The 22,461-nt window shown below is 38.1% G+C and overlaps 1 protein-coding gene across 1 annotated transcript in view; it reads left to right on the top strand.

Moving 5' to 3' along the window:
* The first annotated feature begins 11,141 nt into the window (after positions 1-11,141).
* Positions 11,142-22,461, top strand: part of CLCA4 (chloride channel accessory 4) — a 30,936-nt gene continuing 19,616 nt past the window's right edge. Inside the window, exons 1-4 of the mRNA XM_052637608.1 lie at positions 11,142-11,309; positions 16,677-16,817; positions 16,958-17,105; positions 21,590-21,698. Coding sequence (XP_052493568.1) covers positions 11,151-11,309; positions 16,677-16,817; positions 16,958-17,105; positions 21,590-21,698 — 557 coding nt within the window. The 5' untranslated portion in view covers positions 11,142-11,150. The remainder of the gene's footprint in view (positions 11,310-16,676; positions 16,818-16,957; positions 17,106-21,589; positions 21,699-22,461) is intronic.

Here is a 22,461-nt window from a genome sequence, read left to right as displayed (position 1 = left end):
TATCAAACAATATCAGATGAACTGAGCCTGGCTCTTCCAGAACAGCCTATATAGCAGCCTAATGCATTCACCAGCCAGGATTCTTTCACCTTGGGACCATCTCAGACTTTAGGAAATCATCCCCCAGGTATTTTCAGAATCTGACCTAGATATACAAAGTTGCCAGCAAAACTAATTCTGTCTTGGTTCCTGGATAATGTACAGTAGGGCTGGTTTTGAGTTCTCTTCAGGCTACTCCACTGTCGTGCTATGTGAGATGTACCCAATATCCTTCAAATGAACAAACATATAAATAGATTTAACTAACTTATGTGAGTTGGTTTTCTATCACATGCAACCATAGAGTCCTGTTTAAAATACTCATACAATATAATTAACACTTCAGAACATAATCTTTTTAGAGCTTAAAAAAAAATTCATTGTAACCTTTGTACAAGAACCTACTTACTAAATTTTTGTTTCTTAACTATTGCTCTAACAATATCTAAAACCTAGAATATAATATTTGTTGACTTGAATTCATTTTTCATTGAGCACAATTTGTACTGTATAATAGTCACTGTGCTTTAGTCTGGAACCACATGGTCCCTGCTCTTCCAGAGGCTTACGATCTAGTTAAGGAGACAACGCAATTTCAGGTGCTGTAATACAGTGTCATGTAATTATAGGAGTATAAAGGAGAAAATGTAAACATTTCTGTGTATCCTAAGCTGGAAGAGGAGAGGGCAAGAAATTGAGGACTAAGAAGGTAGTAAGAAAGTAGCTAAGCCACAGAGGAAGTCTTTGAATAAAATGCCACAGATCTTGGACTTTAACCTATAGCCAATGGGGAAATGATGATTTTAAAAAAAAAAAACTGTAGCCAGATATGATCATGTTTTATTGAGAAAGACTATGTGCAGAATACATTGGGAGGAATTAGTGTAAAGACAAGGGGTTCTGTTTGGACAGAGATAGTGTCTCTGAACCTGTAAATTATTGTACAAAGTTATAATGAGGTAAAATAAAATCATTCAGGGCCAACTGATTTTGTCTTTTTCATTACTTGTTACAAATTTCCTACCTTTCTTACATTTTCTTTTACATGTAAATAATTTTGGAATAGTTATAAAAATATATTGAGAAATTGAGGTACAGAAGGGTCAAGTAGTTTAACCAAATTCATTCACATAATGGTAAAGCTAGGGTTTAAACTCGAACAGTGCAGTTCCAAACCCTTATATTCTTAACTGCTTTGCTTATGACTGCCCCACAAGATAAGAGCTCAAGTAACTGTAGCTTGGGAAAGGAATATATATGCATATGGATTTGAATACCCATCTCAGTAAACTTGAGTCCCCTTAGAGTCTTAATCCACAGGTTGGAAATCACTCTCCTTTACCTAGCATGGCCATTAATATGTTCAAGTTCACATCTCCATATTAGAAACACTTGAAATCTCAGAGTCCCACTTTTATATAGCTATGAATATAAGTGATAACTGCTTGAAAGTGAATATTCTAAGTATAAAATAATTCTGAGTCATTTTAAAGAGAAGCTATCAATCAGAGGAAAGCACTACTGTTCTTTCCACCAGAGCAAGTAAATGAGGTCTAGCTAGGTCTTTGTATTAGATTTCTAATAAGAATCACAGATACAGGCCATTTTCTACCTCTGAGATCCTAGCCTCTATTTCAAACACAATTCTGGTATGTGTTCTTCCATTGTAAAATAATAAAGTACAGTTAAATTAAAATGAGATAAAATAAAACACTAAAATCCTATCCATTCTTTATGACTCACGAGTCATCCCCTAACTTCATCTCTAGGACGGAATCAGAATATTTTACTCCTTCTTCTGTGCTATCTTGTGCTTTTATTACAGTGTTTGTCAGATTGCATTACAGACCTTCACAGATCAGCCTCCTTCACTGAATTATAGATTCCTTATGAGTAAGCACTCTTTTTATCTTCTGAGCTTATCAGAAAGCAAATACTCCACAAATATTCAAGGCACTAGTCTAAAGACCATATGAAGTGTCATATAATATGTTTTGCCCAGATTAGATTTCTTGCTCTCCCCAGTCACAGAAATGTAGATCTTCTGGATTAGGAGAAGAAAACTGTAAAATATATGATAATTTGTGTTTTACACTTGAATTTGTATCATTTGTTTTTGTATTCTCCCACAGAAGGAGGGGCTGACTATGAGTTGGCTTCCTTACCAGGGGAAATTACTTATCCTTGAGGAGTACAGCATAGGGGTTATGAATATGCCTTGGGAATCAGACCAGGGTTTCAGCTTGGTTCTGACATCTACTGGCTGCGTGACCCTGAGGACCATATTAAGGCTCAGCTTTCTCATTTGTAAAATGAGAAATGGTATCTACTCATAATAGACTGAAAGAATATCACATAGTGCTTGGCATATAGGAAGTGCTTAATAAATAATATTGAGAAATTAAGTCATGATACTCTATCTTAGAATGGATTCACCAAAATTAAACCCCGAGACAAGACTTTACATACAAGCAATTTATTAAGGAAGTTCTCAAAGAAAACAATGGCAAAGGAGGAAAGAAAACAAAACAAGGAAAAATTAAGTCAAGTAGGATGTTGGTTACAGTGCTGTGGAGATTTTTTAAGGTTGTTTCCACAGGGAGCTCTAATATCTAAGTTACATCTTAGAACTTGTCCCAACTTGAAGCCAAGGCGCTAAGATTTCACACCCCCTGCACTTGTCAGTCACTGGCTAAGGACCACCTGGGAGGATGTAAGCTACCACTGGCTCTCTGCATAAACAGATAAGCAGCTCCTGTAGCCTGAGACCGTCCTCCAGAGAAGAGTTGCCAGTGTGAGCCACTGAGAAAAGTCCCCTGACACAGAGAGAAGAGGTATACAGGAACAGTAAAACGGCAAGAAGAGATGGGGCAGAGCACTAAGAGTGTTCACCACCATAGTCCATTGTGTAACCAAATGGGCAAAATACAGCTACCCATGACATGATGTAGAGACAAGAGACATAAGTTCAAATCCCATGTTCTTCCTTCTATGGGCTTATTACTCAGAAAATTTGCTTTACATCTCTGGTCTCTGTTTCACCATTTGTAGAAGGAGGAAGATAATACGATACCTGTCTTATGACTCAATTTGCTATACAGCAGAAACTAACACAACATTTTAAACCAACTATACTACAAAAAAGTATTTTTTAAAAAATAAAAATTTAAAGTTAGTGATTATGAAAACTAAATGAGTTAATGTAAAGTAACAATAAGAGTATCTGACATGGATGCTCAATAAATATTAGTTCTCCCTGATCCTTACAGGATCCTATATATATATAAGAATGGATTATAGAGATCTCTATGAATAGATGAATCTGTGAGTACTTGCTCCTGGCATAAAATTCTTTGGACAAACTTTCGGTGTAAAGCAATTTTGCTCAAAGGATTTTTGTTTTTTCTCCTTGTGGTTCGTCCAATTCTGATTACACAATGAGAAAGTCTTTAACTTAGGAATCATATGTTACAAAATTTCTGTAGCATCTGTTAACTTTACAGCTCCTAAAAAGAAACAGGTACCTTGAGTTCAGGGTACAGCTGGGGTAACAAATAGCAATAGCAGTGGCAGCCAGGGGGAATAAGCAGGGACTGGCTCGGTGCTGGGAGCAGGAAGCCATGAGAAGAGGTCACACTGGGCAAAAGTCAGGTGTTTCGGTTGGAGTTTTGCTACTAAGTCACTAATCTTCCTAGGACATGTGTTGTCATCCATAATATCAGTGGTTGAACTGGATGGTCTCTCAGGTCTTCCAGCACTAAAACTGTATTATGGAGCTATTCAAAACCTCAGTCCCTAAATCCTGAAAATCCTGAGAGGATTTTCTGTGTAGAAAACCATGCTATTAATCAAAGGGTACAGAAATTCAGAGAAGGGAAATGACAGGAGGCATTGGTCAGGGAAACCTTCATAGGAAGCAGAATTTAAGCTAGATATTGAATAATTAGAAAAATGAATGTGGTCAAGGATACCATAGTGGAAAGTAAAGGTGATTTTTCACAAAGTGTGCGAGAGAAATATTTATCACTGGTGGTATTAAAAGATAAAATTGAAACTGTAAATTGACCAGATTCTGATATATTCTAAACAGCAAGTCAAGGCTTGTGCCAATCTGAAGGTAACGATATTCTCTTGAAGAATTAGAGAAGGGAAAGATGGCATTGTATGTGAGACAACTGATGTGCAAGAGGAACTGGAGCCGGAAAAGCTAGTGACTAAGAATTTGGTAAGAAGGCTGCCTAACTGCTTGATTATGAAATTAAAAATCTCTGAAAATAGGGTTTTATACCATATGGCTAGCACTATAGAGGCTAGTTGAACAAGGTCTAGTTCTCTAACGATGAGGGAAAGTAAAACCACCTCTGACTATCTAAGAGCTTCCCTGGCGACTCAGATGGTAAAGTGTCTGCCTGCAATGTGGGAGAGGGTTCGATCGCTGGGTCGGGAAGATCCCCTGGAGAAGGAAATGGCAAACCACTCCAGTACTCTTGCCTGGAAAATTCCATGGACAGAGGAGGCTGGCAGGCTACAGTCCATGGTGTTAGAGTCCGACAGGACTGAGCAACTGCACTTTCACTTTCTGGCTGTCTAGCCCCATATGAAGAACCTGTTGGAAAGTAGACCTCATTTTGTTTATATAAGACTATATAGCTCTTACATGGCAACCCACTCCAGTATTCTTACCTGGAGAATCCCATGGACAGAGGAGCCTAGCAAGCTACAGTCCATTGGGTTGCAAAGAGTCAGACATGACTGCCACTCCAGTATTCTTACCTGGAGAATCCCATGGACAGAGGAGCCTAGCAAGCTACAGTCCATTGGGTTGCAAAGAGTCAGACATGACTGAGTGAGTGACTATCACTCACTCATTCATCTTTAACAGGCTTAAATGTGCAAGTTTGGGAGCAGCAGCAGGAGAGAGCTAAAGTGCTACTTTGTAGAAAAGAGAAGAGTATTTGCAATTCCAGGAATTTAACAGTCCTGAAAGGAATAAGTGAGAATAAGCAGAGAATGAGAAAAGAAAGGGGAAAGCTGGTCACTAAGTAGGAAGAAGGGCCAATAGGAAACCCTTATTGGTGGGATGTTCCAAGAAACTATGAATATGTGATTTTACACTGTTTCCTATCAAACTAATACTTTCGACTTTTAAATCAGACATATACACAAAACCCCCAGCCATTTCCTTTTCAGAAGTTGGAACTAATTTGGAAACGGGTATAGGAGTTGGAAAATCAAAATATTGGCTAGATCAATGGCAAAACTGGACTAAGAAATATGATTTGACCTGAAGAAACAGTTGGGATTTCTAATGCTTCTTTCCAGGTCTAGAACTCAGAAACATACTCCCTCTATTATTCCAAAACATAGTTTGAAAAGCAGATACTTATCTAATTAGGTACAGAGGGAACCACAAGCTCTCATAAATTGTGTGCTAGCAGTAGAGAAAGAGAGACTGATTTCCAGATCTGGCTCTAGAAGGCAGGAAAGGATTCTGACCAGTGTGTGCTTAGCACAAGTAATCTAGAACAGAATATACACAGTGCGATCCACACTTCCAATATACACAGAAAGATCCACAAAAGGAGGAAGAAACAACATCAGAGGAGGAATTCCAACCTATTTATACCCTAAATTCTGTGTTATTAGTGGAGAACTCATTACCTTCAGGAAATTTCTTAAGGGGGAGTAACTCAGTTTTACAATTCAGAAAGAAACTCTCTTCATTTTTTAAAAATGAAGATATTACAAACATCATTCCTTCAAGGAAATCAAAAGTGAAATCATAGATCGTATGCCTGCCTCAATAATGCCAATCCAAATCCTCTTTTCATAAGGAAAGAAACTGGCTGTTACTGTCTTACAATGTGACTGACCCATGATTTAAAAATCTCGTGACAAGAGATCCTGTGTTACAATGGCAATCAGAAATCTGACTCTCCCTGGGGAATTGAGTGTTACTCACCTAAATTCCCCAAGAAAGAGGAGAATCTGGGATGGAATGTTAAAAAGAAAAAAAGAACATAAAATTAATATCTCATTTTCTTAACTTGGCATATTGATTCCCCCTGCGAGGAGTACAAGAGACTTCTGCTATTTTTGATAAATGTAAAATAGCAAGGAGAAACATGTTTTTTTGTTTGCTTTATGGCTCTTGGAAAACAGTGTTACTCATTCAAATGTGAATTCACCATGATTTATGGCAGCCAATAAAATGCCTACTTGGGACAGAAAGAGAGTAGAATAGGGAATTATTAACACAGTAAATGTAAGTTTTCTAAATGCTCACTCAAACATTGATACTATATAATAGAAACTGTTACCCATTGGAATCTATTATTAATCAAATTCTACCAACTGTTTTCCCTTTGGGTTATTATGTGAAAACTAAACTTAATAAAACCCTGTATTTTGAAGCTGAATACAGTTTTTCATGCATAATAAAAGTATTATATAAAAACAATTCATAGTAATTATATTTGAAAATTTTAAACAATTTTTAATATTGCATATATCAATCTGAAAGTGAAAAGTGAAGTCACTCAGTCATGTCAGACTCTTTGTTACCATGTTCAGGTACCCATTCTACTATTTTCTTAATATATCTTTAAATCAACTCACTTGAAAAAAAGGAAACAGTACTTGGCATCATTGTAACAGTTACACCTGTGAAATCATAAGTTTTGATCTGTTGTTGTTGCTCAATGGCTAAGTCGTGCCCAACTCTTTGTTATGTTGGGTAACAACTAAATTTTTTCTAAGCTCCTTGGTTCAGTAATAGACAAGGAAATCCAACCCTTCTAAGTGTCCTATAAGTTAGCCTCTTTCCCTAAGCATGATTTGATCTAGACCCATTTATCATGGCCTTTTCTGATTTTTGACCAGCCATTCTCTGCCTCTAAAGCCCACCTGAGGTTGAGTTGATGGAGACCTTTGAAGCTGGACCAACCAACTAGGAATCTGGAAGAGGAGGACTAGTTATGGAAGGGGATAGCTCTGAGATACCATCTTTACAATTATCATTCCCTCTTTACAACTAGCATTAGAAATTCAGCAAAGGGGATATATGGAAAAATAAGTCAGGGCATACAATCATCTTCATTTCCATGGTGGTCCCTTTTCAGGCTCTACAAAGCATCACTCCTTTCTGGGCTTCCAGAAACAAGTAAAAGGAGAATGTGATAAATATTTGTCTATTTTCATGGGGCATCATGTATCTCGTACTTGAAGGGAGCTTTTCCTAACACCTCTGGCAAAGATGAAGGATCTCTTTTCCAACATTCTAGCCAAGAGTTTCCTGATTTTATTGAGGGAGCGATGGCCTCTCCTGAAAATAAACTATATATCCCCCAAACGTTAGGGAGGATTTGAGCTCCCAGGTTTCTCCAACATTTCAGAGACCTCAAACAAGTTTCTGTTTATGCACTGTGATATGTTTTTATTTGGGGTTAAAATGGTGGTCCTTCACTAATTCAGTCAGTCCATCAGTTAAAATCAGTTTCTTTTTTTTTTCTTTTTTTTTTTTTAATTTTAAAATCTTTAATTCTTACATGTGTTCCCAAACATGAACCCCCCTCCCACTGCCCTCCCCATAACATCTCTGTGGGTCATCCCCATGCACCAGCCCCAAGCATGCTGTATCCTGCGTCAGACATAGACTGGCAATTCAATTCTTACATGATAGTATACATGATAGAATGCCATTCTCCCAAATCATCCCACCCTCTCCCTCTCCCTCAGAGTCCAAAAGTCCGTTATACACAGCTGTGTCTTTTTTCCTGTCTTGCATACAGGGTCGTCATTGCCATCTTTCTAAATTCCATATATATGTGTTAGTATACTGTATTGGTGTTTTTCTTTCTGGCTTACTTCACTCTGTATAATCGGCTCCAGCTTCATCCATCTCATCAGAACTGAATCAAATGAATTCTTTTTAACGGCTGAGTAATACTCCATTGTGTATATGTACCACAGCTTTGTTATCCATTCATCTGCTGATGGACATCTAGGTTGTTTCCATGTCCTGGCTATTATAAACAGTGCTGCGATGAACATTGGGGTACATGTGTCTCTTTCAATTCTGGTTTCCTTGGTGTGTATGCCCAGCAGTGGGATTGCTGGGTCATAAGGTAGTTCTATTTGCAATTTTTTAAGGAATCTCCACACTGTTCTCCATAGTGGCTGTACTAGTTTGCATTCCCACCAACAGTGTAGGAGGGTTCCCTTTTCTCCACACCCTCTCCAGCATTTATTGCTCGCAGATTTTTGGATCGCAGCCATTCTGACTGGTGTGAAGTGGTACCTCATTGTGGTTTTGATTTGCATTTCTCTAATAATGAGTGATGTTGAGCATCTTTTCATGTGTTTGTTAGCCATCTGTATGTCTTCTTTGGAGAAATGTCTATTTAGTTCTTTGGCCCATTTTTTGATTGGGTCGTTTATTTTTCTGGAATTGAGCTGCATAAGTTGCTTGTATACAACACATTAAAAAGATCATACACCATGACCAAGTGGGCTTTATCCCAGGGATGCAAGGATTCTTCAATATCCGCAAATCAATCAATGTAATTCACCACATCAACAAATTGAAAAATAAAAACCATATGATTATCTCCATAGATGCAGAGAAGGCCTTTGACAAAATTCAACATCCATTTATGATAAAAACTCTCCAGAAAGCAGGAATAGAAGGAACATACCTCAACATAATAAAAGCTATATATGACAAACCCACAGCAAACATTATCCTCAATGGTGAAAAACTGAAAGCATTTCCCCTAAAGTCAGGAACAAGACAAGGGTGTCCACTTTCACCGCTACTATTCAACATAGTTCTGGAAGTTTTGGCCACAGCAATCAGAGCAGAAAAAGAAATAAAAGGAATCCAAATTGGAAAAGAAGAAGTAAAACTCTCACTGTTTGCAGATGACATGATCCTCTAAGAAAAGGAAAACCCTCCTCATGGAAAACCCTAAAGACTCCACCAGGAAATTACTAGAGCTCATCAATGAATATAGTAAAGTTGCAGGATATAAAATCAACACACAGAAATCCCTTGCATTCCTATACACTAATAATGAGAAAGTAGAAAAAGAAATTAAGGAAACAATTCCATTCACCATTGCAACGAAAAGAATAAAATACTTAGGAATATATCTACCCAAAGAAACTAAAGACCTATATATAGAAAACTGTAAAACACTGATGAAAGAAATCAAAGAGGACACTAATAGATGGAGAAATATACCATGTTCATGGATCAGAAGAATCAATATAGTGAAAATGAGTATACTACCCAAAGCAATTTACAAATTCAATGCAATCCCTATCAAGCTACCAGCCATATTTTTCACAGAACTAGAACAAATAATTTCAAGATTTGTATGGAAATACAAAAAACCTCGAATTGCCAAAGCAATCTTGAGAAAGAAGAATGGAACTGGTAAAATCAGTTTCTTGAGCATTCTATGGGAGGAGACCTTGCTCGGTGTGCTTGAAGCCCCTAAGCTGGAGTTCAGGGAGAGGCAGGGGGAAGTAGGAAGTGAGGTCAGTGAGGAAACCAAGAAAGACTGCCTCGTATATATCTGGCAATACCAAGTTGGACATGACTGAGTGACCTCACTTTCACTTTTCACGTCCATGTATTGGAGAAGGAAATGGCAACCCACTCCAGTCAGTGTTCTTGCCTGGGGAATCCCAGGGATGGCGGAGCCTGGTGGGTTGCCATCTATGGGGTCGTGCAGAGTCGGACATGACTAAAGCGACTTAGCAGCAGCAGCAGTCTAATCCCTCCAGGTAATCACAATTCACCTGCAATGGCTAGTATAGCAGCTCCACCCTGTATCTTGCATAAAATATTAATTCTATGAATGTAAAGTTATTCCATAATATTCCTGAATGAATGGAAGGAGGGTGTGAGATGCTCCCTAAGAGGTTGGAATCTGAACACATATGATGAAACTTCTATCTTGATAAAAATCTTTTGCTTTTTCAATGTAGCACAGGTATCCTCCTACTTAAGCTCTTAATTTAAAGATATTTTTTATTATTTTATTTTCAGTTCTCTTCTGGATTTCTGATGAGTCCTGGCTCCTTTTCTTTAGGACTAGATATACTTAACTCATCATTATAATTCCTATCCTGACCCCCTTTTTTCATTAAAAAACTTATTATATTATTTGCCTTATAAGACAATATTGCCTTATTATGGAGTAGGATAAAACTCTGGAGTAAGAATATTGGGTTCAAATACTGACTCTGCCATTCACTAGCTATGTGATCTTGGCAAGGTACTAAAACTGTGTGCCTCAGTTTCCCCAAGTATAAAATGAAAATAATATTCTTATGTTACAGAGTTGCAGTAAGGAGTAAGTGAAAGAATCTCTGCCCCGGTAAGTACTGAATAAATATTAACTATTAAGATGATTCACTCTGCCTCAATAATAACCAACACATACCATTCTTTTTTGATATAATTGATTAAAAACAAATTCTATGCATTCTTTACTGGACAGGGCTTTAAAAACTTTAATAACTTTATTAAATTTCCCTTAATTTATCAGTCTTTAAAATACTTATAATTTTCAAAGCCATCTTACCTAATTTGACATTATTTACATTTAGTAATCTTAACATTCTCTTCTATTATTTTTACTGTTAGTAAATAATCTAAATAATAATTAAATCACTGTAAAACTGAATAACAAAATTAGCATTTTTTTCTATTAATATCATGATGAAATTTTATTTATTGTCACATTGCACTCTTCAGAAAATACAAAGTATATGTCTATACTGAGGAAATTAGCCAGAATTAGAAAGCATAGAAAATATGTCCCAAAAGGAATATGTGCAATGTATTTTATAAAACGTTCTGAACTCATCTATGATTCAGGTCACTTTACAGTAACATACAATAAAACAATTGTGTAATCTGAAGTCAGATATTTTCTCACATATGTAACTTTGACCTTTATACAGTCAAAGTCCCATAACTAGCCAACATTGATAATGTTCAGGAGTATATATACATATATATATATATATGGAGAGATTAAAGGTGAAAGAAATGCCCCTTCAACAACACTGGGGCCTGGACCAACTCAAGAGGAACAATGGGGTTATTCAGAAGTTTTGTCTTCCTCTTAATGTTATACCTGCTGCAGGGGTCCAATACTTCCCTTGTTCGGCTGAATAACAATGGCTATGAGGGAATTATCATTGCTATAGACCCCGCTGTGCCAGAAAATGAAACACTAATTGAAAAGATACAGGTAAGAAAGTAATGGGATTTCTTCTATTTGAATTGATGAGAAATATATATATATATAGTAGTTAATAACTGCAATGGAAACTTCTCAGTACTTCAGGAAATTTAAAAGCACCAAGGTGCAGTAAGAAAAAGAAAATAAAATAATGCTGAAATGGGCAGTGGAAATTGACAAGGTTCTACCCTGTCCCACCATAAGATCAAAGACAAGGAATGGGGCCTCCCTGATCCTCCGTTTCTCCATCTGTAAGTTAGCAAATGGACTTGTATGTTCTTTAAACAATGATTTACTGAATGCTTGCTATGGCATGACAGGAGAGAGAGCAGTGGATCTTTTTTAAAACTCTTGATCTCATGAAGTATATATTTTCTTCAGATGATACAGATAATAAAAACATGTCAGTGTATAGCAGGTTCATGGTAGTAAGTTGCTATGCAGTAAAATAAACTGGCAGAGGGGATAGGCAGTGATGGTGGGGCTGGGATAAGGGGAGAATGCAGGTTACTGTTTCAGGCAGGGTAGTCAGGGAATGTCTCATGAGACATAACATCTGGGTGGAGACCTGAGATGAGTGAGGGGCGAGTCCACTGAAAACCCTGGGAGTGGACACTGGGTGCAGCAGCGTGGAGATGAGAATATGCTTGATGTGGCCAAGGGAGGAAGAGTGGGGGAGAGCTGAGGTGGCGAGGTAGCAGGGCCCAGACCACTGGAAAGATCTGGACTTTCACTCTGAGTGAAATCAGAATCCATAGAAGAGGAGAGGTGTGCTCGCTTGTGCTGGTTCTGGACTCATTCTGTCTGCAGTGTTGAGGAAACACTGTAGAGGGTTTTCCCACATCACTCATCTTGTATAAGCTCTGTTTGAACACAGAGGGATTGAGGGATACTCTCTCTGTAGGGAGCTGTTGGGAGTGAGAAATGACAGTGACTATGAACAGGGATATTGTGGTAGACATCATTAATGTGGTGTGATCCTGAACGTGTGCTTTGCCATGAGCTTATCACAGACAAGTTTGCTAATGATTTAGATGTGTGGGGTAGGGGAAGGGAAGAGGGAAAAATAAAAGTCACAAAGACCTCAAGGGTTTTGGTCTGAACACTTGGAAGGGTGGTATTATCACTGATTGAGAAGGGAAAGACTTAAGTGGAGAAAATTTGGTGGCTGGGAGGTCAGAAGTTAGTTTGCAAAATTTTGAATTTGAGATGCTTTTGCCATTCCTTTCTCTAGGGGTCTTCTCGACCCAGGGATCTAACCTGAATCTTTTATGTCTCCTGTATTGACAGAGGTTCTTTACCACTAGCGCCACCTGGGAAGCCATTAGATATCCACATGGATGCAGATATGAATCTGAATTCAAGGAGGAAATCTAGGGAGAGATAAAAACTTGGGAGTCATCAGTGTGTAGATGAGATTTCAAGGCATGAGGGTAACTGAGTTCACTCAGAAGAGTGGGTAGACAAGAGAAAGTTTCCAGGACTGAACCAAAGACTCTTATATCTATTGTTTCATCCAACTTTAACGTTCCATGTAATAAAGAGACTGGTGTTACAGCCATATAAATTAATTCTCCCTGTCACTCACCTCACCATTCACTAACTCCTTATATTTAACTCCATCACTATTGTTTCCTTAAGTTCTCACTTTCTGCTTTCCCCATGGGTGTTCTTATCCCTCAGAAGCCGATGAGCTTGACGTGAATGGTGAGCAGGTGATATTGTGGCTGCCATTTATCATTCATTCTGTATAATCTTAAGCACAGCAGTATTTACTTACTGGCACATTTTGAATTCCAGGAAAATACAAAGATTAATTTACTGATGAACACAGGCTTGAGTAGCAGTTAATATAGTTGATTGTGAATGATAGCTTTTTAGTATCTAGTTGAACAGTATCAAAACTAACTGAAGCTCAGGAAACAGTATTTGGAAGAATTGTTTGTAGGGGCAAAACATTTGTTAAAATGGTTCTCTATTGAATGTAAAAGTTCAATGTTTAGCAGACATTCCCAGATTAGAAGAATGTTTTCTGGCACTCTCTGAGTCTTCTACAAAGTCCTTACATTGATATTTTCAGACAACCTTGTGAAATACTCTCACCCACATTATATAGAAGGGAAAACTGGGATTTGGAAAAGGAAATAATTTTCCCAAGGTCAAGTTAAACAGTACAATCAGAGCTGAGATCCTCCACATGGGTTTTGAAGGCTGATAGATACGGATTTGAGATCCAGTTTATACAAGACAACAAAAGTTGCTCTTTTTGTAAAGGGTGAACAGTGAACATACTCTCATTCTTGGGATATTATCTGACCATAGTAAGATATGTTGAATTGACTCATAATTTATGACCTGAGCTTCAATTGTCAACTTTCCTTATTCCTTTTATTCATGTGTCTTTTGGGTTGAAGAATACTTTTTTTTAAAAACATTAATATTTTAATCTTCTTTGATCCAACTAGGATATTATAGTAATTCTGAGAAGGAATTTAGATGGAATATTATAAAGTTCTGCATGGAAGCCTCTGAAAATCATTATTAGCACCCCAGCAGGCCCCAAGCTATCACAGTCATCTGATATAGGGTATTTGAAATCCCTCCATGACTTTATAAACATACCACTACCCAAGACAACTATATAACGTTACAAGACTATAAAATAAATTGAATCCCGTGGACTTGTATAATTCGCAGCCCACAAAACTGTATGCAGTGATCTTATTTTCCCAAACTGTACTGCAATTCAATTTACTATATGCAAGATACACTCAAAGGGACAGAGAGAGTCATCACTATAAGCAGAAAACAACTGATTGAGATCTAAATTGAGATCTGAAACAAAAAGAGAGGAGACACATTCTTAGGGAACTTCCTTAGGTAGAAAATTATTTCATCTGCTTTAGGCCAGTGATGAAGTAATCTTCAGTCTAATTAAGGAGATCTCTGAAGTCCTCTTCCAAACTCCTAGCCAGTCCTCTGGATCTTCAGTTTTCTGTACCCTAGCTTCTGACTGATTCCTGGCTCAGAACCCAGTTTACTTGCTGGTTATCAGCACATGTGATCCTCTGTTTCCTATCTGTAAATTAGCAATTGGACTTGTCTATTCTTTAAACAATGATTTATTGAATGCTTGCTTATAGCATTCCAGGCGAGAAAGCAGTGAATTTTCTTAAAGCTCTTGATCTCTTTCAGTATATACTCTCTCCAGATGATACAGATAATTTAAAAAAATCAACGTAAACAATTCTGTAGTAGTAGGTTGCTATGTAGTGAAATCAGCAAAGGGAGACAAGCAGTCTTTGCAGAGCTGGGGCAGGGAGAGAATGTGGGTCACCGTTTCATGCAGGGTGGCCAAGAAATGTCTCACTAGCTGTGATGTCTGGCAGAGGCCTGAGGTCTGTGAGGGAAGACTCATGGAAAATCTGGGGAGGGGACAGCATTTGCAGTGGCATGGAGGTGACAGCATGTTTGATGTGACCAAGGAAACAACTGTGAATGAGCAGGAAGAAGACTGAGGAGAGCTGAAGTTGGAGAGGTTGCAGGGCCCAGACCATGGAAAGATCCGGGCTTTTACTTTGAGTGAGATGAGATCCACAGAAGGATCTGAGCAGAGGTCAGGTGTGCTCTAGCTTGCTTATTCTGAGATCTCTCTGATGGCAGCATTGAGGACACTCTCTACAGGGCTTCCACTTATTACCCATCCGTATAAGTTGTGAGCATAGAGATGTCAAGAGACATTAGTAGGAAGCTGCAGCAGATGAAAAGTGATGGTGAATAGGAATGGAGATATTGTGGAAGAGATCATTCATGTGCTGTGATCCTGGACATTTTCTGAGAGTATTATGGAGAAATTTGCTAATAGTTTAGATGTGTGGGATAGAGAAGGGTTGAGGGAAAGGAGGAGTCAGAAACTTCACAGGTTTTTGCTTGAATACTTGGAAAAATGTAATTATAATCAAGTGAAAAGTAACCTCCAACCTACTTTGGGAGCTCTGTAAAGACCTTGTCACACCGCCAGCCAGTCCTCTGGTCTTTAGTTCTCTGTACTCTGGCTTCTGGCTGATGCCCGCTCTGAGCCTAATCACTGTAATGATCTCTTCAGTACACTAAGAGCACACTAGACCATCTTCCAGAGTAAAAGGAAGAAACCCTTGGAATTTCTGAAGAAGAGTTATATTCTGGTCTTAGGTCAGGAAGAATTGAAAAGGAGGAGATATTTTCAAATAAAAAATACTGTATACTGTGATGTTTGCCAGCAACATGAATAGGGTAACATCATCATCCAGAACCCAGTATTCCTCAATTTTTCAGTGGATTTTATCATGTAGAAGAGATCACCAAAGAACCTTTCAACCATCTATTTCCTCCACCAGATAATAAGCTCTTTTGAGGAACTGCGGCGGCTGCTGCTAAGTCGCTTCAGTCGTGTCCGGCTCTGGGCGACCCTATAGACGGCAGCCCACCAGGCTCTCCGGTCCCTGGGATTCTCCAGGCAAGAACACTGGAGTGGGTTGCCATTTCCTTCTTCAATGCATGAGAGTGAAAAGTGAAAGTGAAGTTGCTCAGTCGTGTCCGACTCTTCACGACCCCATGGACTGCAGCCCACCAGGCTCCTCCGTCCATGGGATTTACTATTTCTCTTATTAATCCTAACATTTTTGGGTTTGGGATACTAATAATGTAATATATATTATTTTCACCTTGATGGCAGAGCAAGCTCTGCCTAAAAAGCTCGGCCTCTCCTATGAACTTTCCCATCACTCCACTCCCCATGCCCCCAATCCACTGCCTCTCCTGGGAGGCAGTGAAAACTTCTTCTATGACCCATCTGTATAAACTGTTTTTCTCAGTTTGCATCAGGTAAGGCTGTTCCTTACTAGTAATTACAATAGTGATGATATCAAAGAGTTTTATGACTACCTTGTGTAGAATACTTATTTATAACTCATTTCATGTTTATGCCATCCTTAAAGATACGTTGTAAGAGCATATTAAATAGATAAGAAGGCTGAGATTCAAAACGGTCACATAAACCAGTCAAATTTTAATAGCAAGAGGCTTAAGCTAGCATTAAAACCAAGTCTAGCTGCTTCCAAAGTTCGTGCCCTTTATCATATTAATCAGTTCCTCATAATGCAAATATAAGTATTTGCCTTTTGATTACAGAAGACTGAAAACTGTTAAATGTGCAAATTAAGTCATAATTTTGAACTGACAGATGACAGATTTTGATTTTTGAATCAGAAACCCTACTCACCAGCCAGTTGCTTTTTTTGTAATGACTAAAGGTGAGAAATACCTGTGGTGAATGCCTGTTCATTTAGTCTACTGTCCCTTGGCCAGCCTAACTTCTCTTTTTTCCTATAATAACAGAACATGGTGATTGATGCATCTACTTACCTGTTTGAAGCCACAGAAAACAGATTTTTTTTCAAAAATGTATCAATATTAATTCCAGAGAACTGGAAGAGCATCACTCAATACAAGAGGCCAAAACATGAAAGCTACAAACATGTAAGAATCAAAAAGCATCTCTTAAAAATATTTTCTCTGCTGCTTCTCAAATTTGATGTTAATTAATCATTTCAGAATTTTTCAGACAAATGTTATAATTTCTATTCTGATCTTTTAAACACCTTTTTAAACGTTCTCAGGCTGATGTTAGAGTTGCTCCACCTACACTCCCAGGTAGATATGAACCATATACTAAGCAATTCACAGCCTGTGAAGAAAAAGGAGAATATATTCATCTCACTCCTGACTTTGTACTTGGAAACAAGCAAAATGAATTTGGACCATCAGGTAGGAATTTTGGTTAAAACAAATATTTTGCAATGATTCCAACATGTAGATTTATATCCATGTTCAGTATACAAGCCTCGTGGACTTAAATCCCGACTCCAAGGTCACTCTTCTGTGTGTGACCTTGAACAAATGACCAAGACTTTCTGTACTTATTTCCTTTAAAAATGATGAATAGAGGAGCTGCTCCTGCCTTATAGAATTGTTGGAAACATTAAACAAGATAATCCTTGTAAATGTACTCAGTATGGTCTCTACAGAAATTTGAATATGGGACAGCCATGATAAATTTTTTGCTTTAGGAACACATTTTAATTTTTCAGTTCTCCATTGCTGGATATTGATCACATGCCACCTCCATGAAAGGCAGATGCAAGGCAAAATCAAAAGGGCCAAGATGACAGTTTCTGGCCAAGAGAAAACACTAATAGGCTGGTAGCTGCTAATATTATTATTCAACCCATTCTTTGAACCAGATGAACTTGTTTATAAGTGATCATTTTTACCTATGAAAATGGCAGTTTCATCTAGTTCAATCTAAGAGTTAAGATCACTGTTTGAAGTGAACTAAAGCACATTATATTTCAGATGAAAATGAATATCCCTGTCAAAGCAGTGTCCAACTCATCACTAATCAATAAAACACTTCTTAAATTCGCACTCCCCAGAACCACCTTTTCCTTTTGCACTGCCCCTTCAGTGAACATTATTTAGTCTTTTATCTTTGTCAAACATGTCAGCCCTTGTCCTCAACATTTTCTGGACCTGTTCTCCACCTCAATCCTAAAGCCCCATCATCCCATCCCATCCCAGCCTTACCTCTCTCCCTTCCTTTGATCTGACCATGTTTGTTGTACTTGGCACCTTTAGTCCCTTGTGCCTTTCTAGATATAGCTTCTTTTCTACTTGGCATGTCCAGCAAAGTCGGTCATGTCACCTACTAGTGTAAATAGCACAACTCCCTTACCACTTTTATCCTTATGTTTTGTTCAACTTGCCATTTCTCCATACTGAATTTCTAGGCAGTTTCTTTTGACTCCTGTAGTATCTTTCCAAGATTGTGAAAGAAAATTATAAAACTAACTGGTATTGTTTTAAAAAACACATTTCACAAGGTCAATGAAGCTCTCAAATCTACTCAACAGTGATTGGACTTGCTTCCTCTCATCTTGCTCATTCCCCCTAACAGTTGTTCTAAATATCTATCACTTTTCTTAAGACCAATAACCAATCTTTTCCACCTTATAAGTTAATGAATGCCTTGACTGAGAAAGTAGAAGCCCCTACCTTCTACATTTCTACTTCCAAACTCATGTCCATGTACATCTCCTTCCATCTCCACCTGTCTTAGAAGAGGAAGATTTTCTTCAGTTTTTAAAAATAATGCCCCCAGTGGAGCTTTTATTCTTTTCCCACACTCCTCAGCTTACCCCATCCCATAACTGACAGTTTCCTCCTCTTTCTTAGACAAGTATTTCTCCCATAATGTGATACATATGTTTGTGGGAAAACTCAAATTCTGGAAAACAATGCCTTAAAAACAACAGGGCTTTGGGAGGAAATAAGATAAAGAAGAAACTCTTCAAAATCTATGCAATTTGTAGTAAAAATAATAACGGCAAAACAATAGTTCCCTGGAAAGAGTTTTTGAACCCTCAAGCAGCAGTTCAGTGTGTCTGGAAGCTGCCTCCAAAGCGAATACTAGAAGTATACACACACACACACACACACACACACACACACACACAGAGTGAAATACTATTGGAAGTAAGAACAGGGCTAGTAGGAGCTGAGCCAATAATTGAGATAGGAATGGACTTCTAAGTCAGAGGAACTGCTTTTTAACAACAATTATATATAATTAAGATGTATAACACAATGATTTCACATACATGTACATAGTAAAATGACTGCCATGGTTGAGCTAATTAACATATCATCTCCTCACATAGTTACCCTTTTGTAAATGTGGTGCCCTGGAGAAGGGATAGGCTACCCACTCCAGTATTCTTGGGGTTCCCTGGTGATTCGGACAGTAAAGAATCCACCTGCAGTGTGGGAGACCTGGGTTCAGTCCCTGGGTTGGGAAGATCCCCTGGAGGAAGACATGGCAACTCACTCCAGTATTCTTGTCTGGAGAATCCCCATGGACAGAGGAGCCTGATGGGCTACAGCCCATGGGGTCACAAAGAGTCGGATACAACTGAGCGACTAAGCACAGCACACCACAGCACATGTGTGGTCAGTTCAGTTCAGTTCAGTCGCTCAGTCGTGTCTGACTCTTTGCGACCCCATGAATCGCAGCACGCCAGGCCTCCCTGTCCATCACCAACTCCCGGTGTTCACTCAGACTCACGTCCATCGAGTCGAGTACCTGAATTCTATTCTTTCAATAAATTGAGGAAACCATGGGAGCCAGGCAACCAGCCATGAGCTGAAAAGAAAGTCAATCTGACATGGACTGTTCTAAAAAAGGAACCACAGATGCAGGCAGATATGAGTTTTCTTAAAACTCACCAAATTTCTATCACAGTCATTGATATGAGAGCTTTTTCCTCCCACACTGAAGGATATAAATAATTCATGCTCACTCATTGGCACCATTTGCCTAAGAAACCTAAAAACAGTGTTTTTAAACTTTAATGTGTAGAGTAGTAATTTAGGGGTCTTGTGATTAATAATAACCAAATTCTGAGTCATTAGGTCTAGAGTAGGCACAACATTCTATGTGTCTTTTCAGCTCCCAATTGATGCTACACTGCTGGTCAAGGAACACATACTGAGTAGCAAAGGTTTAAAGAAGAAACATGACTTCTTCATAATGGTGACATTTTCCCCCTATTTTCATGTCTCATGAGGCCATTATAGTTGGAGAAACACATAGTGTAGTGGACCAGACTACATTTTCAAATTCTACTTCTCCATTTCAATTTCCACTAAAGTTTTTCCTAATATTGCTAAAACAAAAATGTATTTATTCTTCTTTGTGCATTTCAAGCTTGGATTTAACCTTTATGCTGCTATTAATCCTGAAACTCTTAGGGAAAAAAAGTTTAGTTCTGACTCAACTCTCTAGAACCTTATCCTACTCAAGGACTCTATCTTACTCATATCTGTATTCCTTAGTATCTAGTACAGTGCTGAATATATATAATTAAAAAATAATTGTTTTAATTTAATTAATGCTTATATGTGCTAAGTACTATAAATTAATCACCTCATTCAGTTCAGTTCAGTCACTCAGTCATGTCCGATTCTTGGCGACCCCATGGACTGCAGCACGCCAGGCCACCCTGTCCATCACTAACTCCTGGTTTACTCAAACTCATGTCCATTGAGTCAGTGATGCCATCCAACCATCTCATCCTCTGTCGTCCTCTTCTCCTCTTGCCTTCAATTTTTCCCAGCATCAAAGTCTTTACAAATCACACAGCTCTTCGCATCAGGTGGCCAAAGTATTGGAGTTTCAGCTTCAACATCAGTCCTTCCAATGAACATTCAGGACTGATTTCCTTTAGATGAACTGGTTGGATCTCCTTGCAGTCCAAGGGACTCTCAAGAGTCTTCTCCAACACCACAGTTCAAAAACATCAATTATTCAGCACTCAGCTTTTGTTATAGTCCAACTCTCACATCCATACATGACTACTGGAAAAACCATACCCTTGACTAGATGGACCTTTGTTGGCAAAGTAATGTCTCTGCTTTTTAATATGCTGTCTAGGTTGGTCATAACTTTCCTTCCAAGGAGTGTCTTTTAATTTCATGGCTGCAGTCACCATCTGCAGTGATTTTGGAGGCCCCCACAATAGTCTGCCACTGTTTCCACTGTTTCTCCATCTATTTGTCATGAAGTGATGGAACCAGATGCCATGATCTTTGTTTTCTGAATATTGAGCTTTAAGCTAACTTTTTCACTCTCCTCTTTCACTTTCATCACAAGGCTCTTTAGTTCCTCTTCACTATCACCTCATTAGACATCCTCAAATTATATTTTGTCTATAGCAGTGTTTTTCAACCTTTTTTTCATTATCAACCCTTAACAAGCATATGTAGACATTTTTAAATTATGCAGTTTTATATGCAATTATGCAGTTGAAAGTTGCACCTTCATGAAATTTCAATACCATAGGTGTATTTTATATATGTTTATACTGTGGTAGAAGTAACTTTTGCAGGGCTAAAAACCATGGTAATATCTAAGACTTTTTGATCCTCAAGAACCAAAACTCAGAGTTCAAACTGTTCTGCCCTTAGCATATACATAGTAAATGGTTTGTTGACTTAACAGATGTGGGATAAAAAATAATATGCTGAAATGATATAATTAATGCAATAAAATGTAACACCATATGTGTTTTATAAACAAAATACAAATGCTAACAGCTATTTAAATATTATGGATTTTAACTTTTTTATTAAAATATGAGGGACAAGTTATGTCACTTAAAATATAATCATGGATTTGAAATATTTTCCCACAGGTAGACTGCTTGTCCACGAGTGGGCCCATCTCCGCTGGGGAGTATTTGATGAGTACAACGATGATGAGCCTTTCTACAGGGCAAAGTCAAGGAAAATTGAAGCAACAAGGCATGACTATTTTCATTTTTTAATTACTGCTGGCAGTAACATTTTCTTTAGACTGATTTCTTTAAGAGCCTTTCTTTCATTTTTGTCCCAACGCAGGTAATGAATGCCATATCACAAAACAGAGATTTTTGGTTTTTTAAGAAAATGTACCTGAAAGAAGCTGCTTGTCCATTTAAAACACACATAGATTCAAGAGCATCTGGCAGTCAAGTTGATTTATTTTTATACCTCTCTACCATAGCTGCCAGAACTCATTTGTGCTAAGTTAATGTTCTATGTAAAGGGTTGTACTATGTTCTAGGAGGTAAAAATTATTTATGCTACAAAAGAATGAAAAAATAAGTAGTGGAGAATTCCAGCTGAGTAGGAAATCAGCCAGCTTCAAAGAGCCAAGGAGAAATTTCTTGAGATTAATAAATTTGTGTTAAAATACCTGTGAAGCATCACACTTAATGTAGACAATCCTCTTGATTGTGAGATCAAGAGAACAGAATATGTGGAGTAATAAGTGTAAAATTGGATGCCCGCTGCTTAATCAATCTTAGATGCCCTTCTGGGGATGGGGACTTATTAAAAAATGTACAAATTTCAGTGAAGATTCTTCCTCAGCACCATAGCATCAAGTTTTAGGATGCATATTTCAAAGATTATTATTTTGATAACATTTGTTTAGATCATGCATGCATGCTAAGTCACTTCAGTCGTGTCTAACCCTTTGCCAGACTATGGACAGTAGCTTGCCAGGCTCCTCTGTCCATGGGAT

This window comes from Budorcas taxicolor, chromosome 3 (genome assembly GCF_023091745.1).
Source record: "Budorcas taxicolor isolate Tak-1 chromosome 3, Takin1.1, whole genome shotgun sequence".
Classification (NCBI taxonomy): domain Eukaryota; kingdom Metazoa; phylum Chordata; class Mammalia; order Artiodactyla; family Bovidae; genus Budorcas; species Budorcas taxicolor.
Note: the sequence above shows the minus strand (reverse complement) of the source record. Positions and strands in the feature narration are given on the sequence as shown.